The 12,803-nt window shown below is 36.6% G+C and overlaps 1 protein-coding gene across 1 annotated transcript in view; it reads right to left on the bottom strand.

Annotated features, from left to right (window-relative positions):
- Window positions 1-12,803, bottom strand: part of LOC132561515 (SCY1-like protein 2) — an 86,702-nt gene that overhangs the window by 15,222 nt on the left and 58,677 nt on the right. Inside the window, exons 3-6 of the mRNA XM_060226214.1 lie at window positions 12,661-12,760; window positions 7,097-7,141; window positions 5,358-5,498; window positions 2,996-3,211 (exon numbers count right to left, since the gene is read on the bottom strand). Coding sequence (XP_060082197.1) covers window positions 2,996-3,211; window positions 5,358-5,498; window positions 7,097-7,141; window positions 12,661-12,760 — 502 coding nt within the window. The remainder of the gene's footprint in view (window positions 1-2,995; window positions 3,212-5,357; window positions 5,499-7,096; window positions 7,142-12,660; window positions 12,761-12,803) is intronic.

Here is a 12,803-nt window from a genome sequence, read left to right as displayed (position 1 = left end):
ATATAATTCAGATGCAGAACTATTATTTATAACGGAAATATGGTTTGTGTTTAATCAGAGTGAACATTTCGTTTAAGGATGCTTCCGGTTAAAACAGATCTTCCGAAAAATTGTAATCATATATGGCTTTGTACACTTCTGATAGAAGAAGGTTTAGCCAAACAAATGGTTGAGAATGTAGTCATTTGTTACAAATGCTTTAAACGTTATGAGAGATAGCCAAGACCAGTCGGTGTCAGAGAGGTCTCAACCTGTTCGAATCCTCCAGATGTACTGGAATCAGATTAACCATTTACAAACGAATTCTCAATTCCATCTGTAGATAGTTTGTTTTGTGGTAAAAGCTCCCACAGGCGATGAACAATTTGTTTATAGTATGTGTCCTGCTATCTACCTTCCTCGCTCTGCACGTTTGACTCTCTTACTGAAATTCAAACCGTGGTATCCTGCTGATTCCAATGTATTCTCAAATCATCTCATTTTCAGTGACTCCATCAAAGGAGTACTTCTGTGACACAGCAGATGCTATCATAAATAATCCGCTGGAGGTGTCAAGCACTGAAAGTGTCGGAATGGACAGGCCAAGGCTAGACTTTGTGCCAGTTGCAATACGTTTGCCTCAGGGTGGAAGGGAATACAAACGTAACAAATTGATTCTCAAAATACATTTTGTAGGTCTTCCATTACGCTGTTAGAGGACTGTGTTTCTCAGTGACACACTATATAGATGCTGGTGCGAGCGTATTACACAGTTTCTTTTCAGAGTCATCCAACCCAGGCAGGTTAAAAGATAGAGACCACACAACTAGTAAACCATACATTAATAAACCAGACAGGTTAATGGAAAGCAACCAGACAACTAGTAAACCATACATTAATAAACCAGACAGGTTAATGTATAGAGACCAAGCAACTAGTTAACCATACATAGATAAACCAGACAGGTTAATGGAAAGCAACCAGACAACTAGTTAACCACACACAAATAAACCAGACAGGTTAATGTATAGAGATCACGCAACTAGTTAACAATACATAAATAAACCAGACAGGTTAATGGATAGAGACCGGACAACTAGTTAACCACACATAAATAAACCAGACAGGTTAATGGATAGAGACCAGACAACTAGTTAACTACACATAAATAAACCAGACAGGTTAATGTATAGAGACCAGACAACTAGTTAACCACACACAAATATCGGCAATTTGGCTTTTCTACTTACCTATGAAATATTACATAATCATTTACGTTGATGAAGAACTTTACCATTTGTATACGAATACTTCTAACACTTTGGCCTATTACCCAATATGACCTTTTCCATATCATGTATAACGTTAATAAATACTTCTACCTGTTATAACATGTATATTATATCTTATTCATATCATTATTTTCAAGCTATCGTCAATTCTTAAAGTCTATTCCTTATTAAAATGACGTTGGTAATGTCACTTTTTTTCGTAACGCTAGAAAAGTCTTTGATTTTTTAAAAAATGAAATTACCTGTGTGTACCGAAGATACATGTACCCAGTTTTTGAAATATGTTTAAATGGCGAACAAAAATTAGGACATAATGATTTGATAGATTAGATGTGTAGTGTAAAAAATGTGAATTACAGACCTGCGGACCTTCTGCCTTTCTCTAAAGGGACAAATGACAAATTCAGGGATACGTAGTCTACTCTAAAATACTGATAAGTTTTAAAGAAATCAGACGATAGTTTTTTTTAACCCCTTAATTATGTCTATTTCATTCATTTGACTATTGTTGGATTTATTTCCATGCTAAGAGATTTTGATGAATCCTTTCTCGTCCAATAAGGTTAGCACTAATGAAATAATTTTTTTGAGAAATAAATAATAAATCAGTACAATTTAAAGCTATTTGATAAAAGACTGTGATAACAAGCACACGAAATCGTGTACGGTTGATTAGATACGTCGTTTGAGTGAGTGCATGAGGGAGGAAAATGTTGTCAAGGATATATGATTTTTAAAAAAACGACGACTTTGGTTTTGGGAACAAGATAACAGTTGGGTCAACATCAGATTAGATGTCTGTCCATCTGATTAGGGTTAATCACTACGAGAAGGAAAATGCCCACGGATTCTAGGGAACAAATCGACGAGAAACTGACTTGAACCCGTGAAATATTAACTGGACCTAGCCAACAGGTCCACCAGGACAGCTTAGATGTCTGGAGGACAGGCAGACGATGTGGTGGCTATTATTGCTTTTCTCTGTAGTGTGGCACAAGCCACTTCTTCAATTTCCATAGAGAAGCAATTAATGTACCATAACGTATGGTTAAGCTTAAATGAAAATTAGACCCAGCCTATCGATTGGTCCAACAACAGAGTTTCCAAGGCGATAATGGCCTTCCGCTTGAGGATTTGAAATTGAGACAGTTCTTTATACCTGACCTGTTGTTTTATCGCCAGTAAAACACCCCCATTTCGATGGAAACTGCTGATAGATAAATATCCTGTAGCCATATAGCAATCCAGCCCCGTAAACAAATGACTTTTGTGGTCATAAAGCTTGTCATAACAATGTAGTATATTACAATTATTAAAACTGTACAGTTCAATCAAGATAAAGAGCAAGTGTTCTCTCGGTTGCATTATTTTAATGTCGATTAACTAAATTGAAAATCAGCTACTTAATATTTTGTTTAATATCAGATATCACGTGAGTGGCCATGTCATAATGCTTTTATTGAATATATTCAGAAGTTTGATATCTTTAGTCATGTAGGATTCTATTTACCACTTCATACATACGCTTTAGGAAATGGACACACATCTTTAACTGCCGACGCATTCATATGACATAATCTTTTTATGACGTAATATTTGGTTCTTTCACGTTAAAATGAAGACATTTATGAAATGGGCAGAATTGGTCAGTCATGTCATTAAGTATACATAATCAGCTAATTGATGATACCTACCTGGCCTACTCCAGTTTTGGTGATACCTACCTGATCTAACTGTTTTTGATAGGTAGTTGTGTTATGCTCCGCCTCAATGAGTGGTGTACCGTTATTGAATATAGTGCATATGACCATTCCAAGAGCAAACATATCACTTAAAAAGTAGCAATATTTAGAGTTTTGGGTCTCGGGGGCTATGTAGTTCAAATCAGGCTGAGCCATTTTAGGCACTTTAGTACTCCAGGGATGACAAATCACAGAATCCTGCAAAGATACAAAAATGTATATAAGAACAAGAGAATACCGTCATGTCATTGAACTCTAATTAAAAATTGGTCAAACAGGATCAAAATTGTTTTACCAATCCCTCTTCTAATTCATTGACGATAGTCATTACATAAAGAAATCCCGTTAATGTAACGTTCTCAATATGTGAATTGGGTCTATCACTACGAACCCATAAGGTAACAATGTAGCCAACTAGAACGAGTCATTCAACGAAACAGAATAACTTTTAATATATAAATGTCAAAGCTGCTTACAAGGAGCATTACAAAATTGTAAGCCTTAGATTTACTGTTGTCAAAGTCTCTACTAACATTTCTACTAAATCTACCATCCCAATGCCACCCTCCAACTATATATACATATATTTTATCATTCGCCAATATCAGTCCAATCCCCCGTTAACTCCTATCTCATGATCGGCAAATACCATACATCCGCTTCAGCTGATGGTTGATATATACTCACCTCTATTATCATTAACGTGATCCTAACAAGGAGTATTTCCATTACGACTAATAACAATGGTCAGAACATTCCATACTTTTTTGCTTTTAATTTACTCATATTTTATAGATAGGAAACGTTCGGGATGAAAAATATACACACCTCCTACACTTGATATAAGATATTTTAATGTGAGGAAAACTGTAAACACCTCCTACACACATTATTGAGAAGTACAATATAAAAATACCCTCATAAATTTAGTATACGTAACATTGTTGACATGCGGAAATGGTCATACAAGCTATTAACGATCAAAGTGATTTTATTAAAGTGGATCGTTTGCAAAAAAAGTTAAGACCACAAACTAAAGCCGGATGTAGATGTAGAGCTCCAATCAGGAACTGCTCACAGCACAACATACTCTAAATATTTAAAGCTATATTGATTGACGATCTATTGGAAAACGGTATCTTTCTTAAAGAGGTTCGTTCGAATTTTTTTTTTTTTTTTTTACTTATTTTTTTTTTTTTTTTTTTTTTTTTGTTTATCTTTTTGTTGTTTTCCGCGACCACTTTCGATTCTCCTCAGTTGCCATCTTAGTTTCAGCAATTTTAAAACCCTGCATCACCGACGACTTCGAGAAGTACGAAGCAGCTGTATAACGGCGTTTAATTCATTATCGTTATTGTATTTCTGTGTCTCATTATTCTTAATTCATTCTTAACTTGTGTGTCGTTTTACACAATCTTTAAATATTTATAGGCCATATGCCTGTGCACTATACAGTTGTAAAGGATTTACAAAACTACACGAAAGATATCAAATCTATCCCCCATATTGATGATAAAACGATACAAAACAAGATTCAAACAGTACTGGCATATCTCATGGGTAATATTGTACACCAAACCTATTGTCAACTTGGATAATCAAATCGTGATTCTTGTAGACTTGGATACTAATTTTATGGTGATTTATGATACAAGCAATGCCCTTGTCCAGAAACGAGAATGTGCTCATTGATGAAGAAAAAATTTTTTTTCTGACGCCAGACAGTCTGGACAGTTTGCATACCGCAGTTTGTCAATGTCTGGATTCAAGTTTACATCTTAACTTTGAATACGCAAACGCTCTTTGCAATATCAAAGGGTCCAAGAGGGCAATTATACTCCCAAATAAATGTTTTCTATAGCCTAAGTGTGGAGAATGAATATAAAAAACCAGGATCGAATTCGTTCGAAGAATACTTAATTTGCTTCTAACAACCTTTCACTTCCACTCCGATCAAATTATCAAAATTTTGATACTTTAGACCTTCATTGCGGAAGCATCTCTAAGGACACCGTTTAATTGGTTGTTGAATGATGGTCATTCCTCTATAGCAGAACCACTTTATTATGAAAGAAAATGCAAATATCTTCTCTTTGCTCCTCTATTTTACACCGGATATAGTTACTTTATGCATATAATTACTATAACGATTTACACACAGATTTATCACAGTCATCGTGATTCAGTCTTCATTAAAAATCATCATTATTTGAACAGTTATGCAATGAGCAAATAATAACTCAGCTCTCTTTATTCGTTTGGAACTTTCACTTTGGAGAAAATAAGAAATAACAATAGCATACCCTAAACTATTTTTAAATATCGACTTTAAGGTTAGGCCTACCTTTCCATCTCGTACAGTCTCCGCGAAGCACAAGGCCGATAATTTCCACGTGCCTCTCTTCGTGATGAGGATTGACTGCGGGCAGACATTTTTGTGAACCATCTGTTCAACAGCATGTAGGTAACATAAGGCCTCTGTGATCTACAACACAAATTAAAGTTGAAATTTTATTCTATAGGTTCTCGAAATATGAATATTTTACTATCGAATGAAAAATTATTTCAATTCACAACGGACATGTGTTGAGTTTTAATGATAAAAGGTATTGTTCCTAGATTTTTTAAACATGGTCTAACACATGTCTTTATTCATTAATATCCAGCCGATGAGATGGTATATTTTTATTCTTAATATTATTCACGAACGTTCTGTCTTAAATGGTAAACAACACGACGTTGTATTTTAGTCGGAGGACTAATGAATGTGAATCGCTTGGTACAACTGGCTGATGAAGATCACGCAACGAGAGAACTGCGTTGTCGTGTGGACCGCGGTCGTGTGGTTTATAATCAAACACCCACTATTCAGCGCCCTACAACACACCAAGGTCAATGTGTGAAATAGTTCGTCCATGTACTAAATTTCAATTAGATCACAGCTCTAATGAATGTTTATTCCCTATGATACGCCACCGAGAGAGCGCTTATTGCGGAACTGTCAACCATTTTGAATTATAACATCAATCCTGGTCATGTATGGATTTAATCAACGCGGACTACTGCCAGCTTTATTACCCGACTACATCATACCTAAATCTCCCTTTTGTTTAGCAAATCGAACAAAACGAATTGCTCGTTCCGAGATATTTTTATTAACATTTAAAGGTTTAATAAAAATAATAGCATATTATTTAACCGAAATGGCGAGTGTATTATAACGATAACCTAATAAACATGGACTATTTTCTATGTAACACAACACCTGTTGATACTGATCTCGTTATGTAACACGAAACATTTGTAATCAACAAAGTAGGCTCCATCACGATGTTTACCAGAGATTGAGGTTCCGTCCTGATAAATATGACAGTAGTGACTTTCGCCATCGGGAAGGTGATACATATATAAATAAATATATCTGGTACATCGACAACCTGTTAGTTATTAGGTCTAGTGGAAATCAAAACAGATTAAGACAGCAAGTGCGGTTACATTATGAACAGATAACATTGGTCCGTAACAGTTTGCTATCTCGTCTAGACGAAAGAAGATGGCTGTAGCGGTTCGATGAAGATGAATATGGAGATGAGATGGACAGCACGACAACGGGTTGTGTCGTATGTATGACTAGTTTGTCTTATATTCCAGCTGGGATCACAATGCATCATTAATAGGCAGACATTTCCATGCCATATACCAATATTTCCTGTTTCGATGGTATCACACGACAATATTAATCCGTCCATCTAGAAATCACTGAAAGTGCAGTTGCCACCGTTATCTACATGTGTGGCAGGACCCGTGACGTGTTATTATTGGTGAAAAAGTAATGTATTCAGTAACCTGATTTTAAAAGTGTAAAAAAAAAAAAAAAAAACAAACGAACAAAAACAGACCATCCCCCCTAAAAAACAAAAACAAAAAGAAAAATAAACAAAAAACAAAAGGGGAAAAAAAATGAATGCAATTAGTGTGATAGATATCATGTTATCAAATCTGTCACTTATTTTTCGATGCCTTCTATTAACATGGGATGGTTTACCAGCCGAGCTTATCGTCCAGGCAAGGGGTTAATCTTACCTGTAGTATACCGTACTGTATTTCATAGTCCAGGAATTCATGGTCCTGGAAATAAAAAGACATCACATTTATAATCTTACCGCATTCCACAGTTAACAGATCAGCAATATTACAATTGGAAGATCCCAACCATAGGAATGTTTCTTTGCCCAAGTTTATTACCTATACAAAGAATAGCGTAACCAAATATTGTAGAGCGGCAATGAATGAAAATCACACAAGGAAAGTGTTTTACAGTTAACCTGTTCATGGTTCAGTACTCTGCTTTGACTCAAAGGTAAAGATGACTACAACAACGTCTGACTGGGTTGATCGGCTTTAATCAAGGAAGTTGACTAGTTTCGACACATAGGCGTGTCATCAGAATCTGAACCAGAAACAGTCAACATCCCTGATTAAAGCCGATCAACCAAGCCAGACGTTGCCATGGTCATCTTTACCTATCTGTAATTCTATTTAACAGCCGGACTCTTGTATTCTCTGTAGAACCTGTCAGCTTGGCGTCACAGAACTTAACTGCACACGTTACGTAGACGTTGGATCTACCATTCCTCGTATATTTGACTATACAAGACAACAATTTAATAGTTTACCCTAATTCTTTGCTGTCGACGTTTGCAACCCATACGAGTTGTATGCAACATATTCATACTACACTAGAAAATGCCATTAATATGTCGATCATTGAACTATTTTTTCTTGGTAGTATATCGGTTGTCAAGTTCCATCAATTTTTGATAAAGTTTGTGAACGACAGACTAGATTAGAAACACCGTCACATCCTGCAGCAACTTTGGTTGACCAGGAATTACGTCTGTTATCAACACTGTCATCGCCTTGCTGTAAACGATTAATTTGTATGAAGAGACGCTGTTCACTTTTGTGTCTGTTGTACAACCTTCACAAGAATCCATATAAGCAACGTTTTATTTGCTGGCTGATCGAATTGCCCAGCAACACCTTTATCAAAGCTTTTTACTACCATACTCAGTACCAACAAACATAATTATAGTCATATTGTGATATTGCTTACACGAAAAGCGGAATTAATGGAATGTTGATTTTAAAGAACCCCAAAGAGTTTTAACCAAACTTAAACACACTCTTCTAGAAAACATTTGATTTTTTTCACTCCGTGCGCTACCATAATCCATTTTACACTTCGTTCTCGAGCTATGAGATTTTTCTTTTCAAAGAAAAGGTGAACAACGGTATAACTGTTGTGAATTACACCCGAAAAAAAAAAAGAAAAAAAAGTATATGAAAGAACAGATTGTAACGATAATCTAATTTCTTATTGATAATATCTTCGTCGTGTTGAAATCTTCAAACAGAACTAGTACGAGACACAATTTATCAAACACTTTATCGAAACTGGCCACAATAACCTTGTGAAGTCCTTCAATTCCTTCCTGTGGTCACCATAAATACTCACCCTAACTGGAAATAAATGACGTGACTAATTGTATCTATATCAGCCGCTTAAATGGCTCTTTTTTGTACAACGACAGCTTTTACCAAGCGGGATGGTTTCAATTATAAATTTTGCATTTCTGGAGAACAACATCCTTGACTTGGTTCGAAATGCAAGCGCTTGTTCTCAGTGTCGCAATGCCCGTGCAAACTCTCGCGATAGGGTTTCCAGAGTTGCAAGATTAATAAAAAGACGGCAGGAACGTTTAACGATCGCTTTCTGCTTTATCGGTTATCTATATCAGCAGTGCTGTACGTCGACTAGTCTGTATCAGCAATGCTGTTAACGATTAGCTTGTATCAGAACTGCTGTACGCCGATTATCTGTATCAGCAATGCTGTTAAATGAGTTGTGCTGTACGCCGAAAAGTCATTATCGTGAATACTAGTCACCGATTAGTCTGTATCAGAAATGTTAAGCGCCGATTTGTCTGCATTAACAACGCTGTCTGCATCAGCACTGCTCTCTGTATCAGCAATGCTACGCGCCGATTTGCCTGCATCAGCAATGCTATACGACGAATTGTCTGTATAAGCAACGCTGTCTGTATCAGCAATGCTGTCTGTATCAGCAACGCTGTCTGCATCAGCAATGCTTTCTGTATCAGCAATGCTACTCGCCGATTTGTCAGCATCAGCAATGCTGTCCTTATCAGCAATGCTATACGCCAATTTGTCTGTATAAACAGTGGTGTCTGCATCAGCAATGCTACACACCGATTAGTCAATTATAGCCTGTTCAAGAAAGTATTTTACCACTAATCAATCGAAGAGAAAGGCGATCGACTCACGTCTGACTTGTCTACCCATTTGTCGCTGTCCTTATCCGGTTTGTACGCTCCGCTTGACATCAAAAACAAACGCGATGTCGTTCTGACAGACCTCTAAGTGTGTTTAGACAGAAATCAATACAGGTTAAACAACTTCAGCACGTATTGACAGTGATTTTTTCATTTCAAAATCAATACCGAAATATTCTCGTTGTGGAACAATCAAATAGAAAATTTTCGAATGACTCGAAATCTCCAAGGCTTTCATGTGTTTATTCAATCTAGTTCCAAGCAACACAGACATGACCTGGACCTTTGGCGCACATAGCATGACTACGTGCTGGCAATAAATACATGGTTTCTGTAAATATATTCTACACGACACGCCATTCGTAGGTATAGTATTAGCCTAGCCGGATGACCATTTAGCACTGAGCAGTCTATAACAGAACTATCATTTCAAAAGAAACACGCTGAATATCGAAGTAACCAGATATACACAGAAGATCAAAGTAACCTGATATTCGAATTTTTCTGTTCACGTCGACAGGTATCGTTTTATATTCAACTTTTGATAACAAAATTCTAAAGATATATTATCTTCTTTTCGAACTTTGAAATAAAGCACAACACATCTGTGTCGGTTTGAAATCAATCTGTCTATAATCATGAGAGACCAGTATGTATCTACATTGTAGAGAGGCCAGAGTAAAGAGTAAAAAGAGAGGTCAGTCTGTTTTTAAAGAAAGGGGAGATCAGTCTGTATCTGAAGTAAAGGGAGATAATTCTGTGTCCACTGTAAGGGGAGCTCATTCTGTATCTGAAGCAAGGGGAGATCATTCTGTATCTGAAGTAAGGGGAGATCATACTGTATATAAAATAAGGGGAGATCAGTCTGTATCGATAGTAAAGGGAGGTCAGTCTGTATCGATAGTAAAGGGAGGTCAGTCTGTATCGATAGTAAAGGGAGATCAGTCTGTGTCGGTAGTAAAGGGAGATCAGTCTGTATCGATAGTAAAAGAAGGTTAGTCTGTATCGGTAGTAAAGGGAGATCAGTCTGTATCGATAGTAAGGGGAGATAAGTCTGTATCGGTAGTAAGGGGAGATAAGGCTGTATCGATAGTAAAGGGAGGTCAGTCTGTATCGATAGTAAAGGGAGATCAGTCTGTATCGATAGTAAAGGGAGGTCAGTCTGTATCTGTAGTAAAGGGAGGTCAGTCTGTATCGGTAGTAAAGGGAGATCAATATGTATCTAAAGTAAGAGGAGATCAGTCTGTATATACAGTTAGGTGATATCAGTCTGTACCTAGGTAAATGGAGATCAATCTGTATCTACACTAAAGAATGCATCTATAGTAAGGGGAGATCATTCTGTATCTGAAGTAAAGTGAGATCAGTCTGTATTAATAGTAAAGGGAGGCCAGTCTGTATCGGTAGCAAAGGGAGATCAGTCTGTATCGATAGTAAGGGGAGATCACTCTGTATCGATAGTAAGGGGAGATCAGTCTGTATCGGTAGTAAGGGGAGATCAGTCTGTATCGGTAGTAAGGGGAGACCAGTCTGTATCGATAGTAAGGGGAGATCAGTATATATCGATAGTAAAGGGAGATCACTCTGTATCGATAGTAAGGGGAGATCAGTATGTATCGGTAGTAAAGGGAGATCAGGATAAGATGGGATACTCGGTCTAAAATCCTTAAATAAAATATGTGTAAATTTCCTATTTGATTTCATGGCGATACACAAAATACGTAAAGCAACACTTCCACATCTGTTTTGTACTTTACGATTCCTTATATCTATGACGCTCCCGTGGGAGTTGAAAGCCCTTCGAGCAAATATCAAGCACAATGTGATAGCCAACAAGTCATAATCATCAAACAGGGACTATCTCTCTGAAAGTGTTAGAGATTACCATTAACAAAGTACAACTTTTTCAGGATTAACTTCATACTGAGGGAGGTGCTATTATATTTCCGATCGAAATTAGCGTTTTATTTCGATGAACATACGTTGGGTATAAAGTAGATAGTTCTTTACCTTTAAAACTAATACCAAAAGGACATTGGAGACTTGACACAAACACTTACATTTTAGTTTAACCACCCACTGAATTGTAATGGGATCACACGTGTAACATCTGACGTTGAAGAAGCGTCTTTAATATCCTCAGATTTCATCTGCCAACGCTTTGGCCTCGAATAGTATCGTGACACAAATCATTAAAAAATATGGCAACAGTCTTTAAACAGCATTGGTAAGAATACAGATCAGATCTACGTCAGAATTATTGATACTTGGCTGATTGGTTGCCTTATACATGTATGCCTAGAATTTTTATTTTGAAATCAAAGTTTTATCTATCACGTACATGATTCAGGAAGTGACCTATATTTATTTTACATATATAATCCCCAATATATAATATGCATCTATCATGATGTGAATTCGTCTTGTCTTTCATATATCGAATTTAAATCTAATATATATATATATATATATATATATATATATATATATATATATTGAAGAAAAAAAATGGGAGAGAAAATAAAAGATAATGAACATTGGAATTATCCGATTTTGTAACGTTCTATAATGTGTTAATTGGTCACGAATCAAACACGTACTACAAGCCTCTAGTGAGATCAGGGTCTCTGTGTGAGGTGAAGACGTGATATCAGTGTGACCATCGTTTTATGTTTTTATCATTCTTCTTATCCATACAAGTGACCTTTTATAAAGGTTTTACTATGAATGTCAAAGATTCAACACTGGCACAGATGTAATAAAAAAAATCCTGTTGTCTGAAAGATACAATTAAGGGTTATGCCACTAGTGAGGGACGAACATTGTAAGACTGCCTTGGAAGGTATTGTAAAGTATCATCAACCTTAACCGCTGTTAGTCCGTATAATCTTTGGTATAGACTCTAGGATACCTAAAACTGATTACAAGAAGACTCAAAATACGTTTTCTTGTATGGGTTCGGTTCTGACCTTCAGCAGTCACAGTAAGGTACAGAGAACATTAATGTATATTTGGTGACCGCTTGACCATGGAATCTAACGCCCTCGACAGAAAAATCGATCTGATATTTGTGTAATACATGTCATTTACGTGTGATCTGGTTACGCGCGTACAGCATTGAGACTATTACATATTACGTCAGACAGCACGAATTTTAAAGATGGGAAAATATGCAATAATTCAAAGTATCTTGCTACAAATTCGTGACGCATATTTGCAAGGCCGACACTTGCTTATTACGTGGATAACCTCAAGTTTAAAAAAATGTTTATGGTGCAAAAAGGAGCCTACCCTTATTTCCGGTGGAGCAGGCGTCGGTATCCTGTCGTAGCGACCGAGGACATTGGCAAGACTGGCAAACAATGGCTCCGTGGCAAAGGCAAGGCTGTTACTGAAACACACAAACATCAATGATTTTATAGTATATTCTAATT

The sequence above is a fragment of the Ylistrum balloti genome, unplaced genomic scaffold (genome assembly GCF_031769215.1).
Source record: "Ylistrum balloti isolate Yb309-2 unplaced genomic scaffold, AGI_CSIRO_Ybal_v1 Utg371222, whole genome shotgun sequence".
Taxonomy (NCBI): domain Eukaryota; kingdom Metazoa; phylum Mollusca; class Bivalvia; order Pectinida; family Pectinidae; genus Ylistrum; species Ylistrum balloti.
The sequence above is the reverse complement of the archived record's forward strand: the minus strand, read 5'-3'. Positions and strand labels throughout refer to the sequence as shown.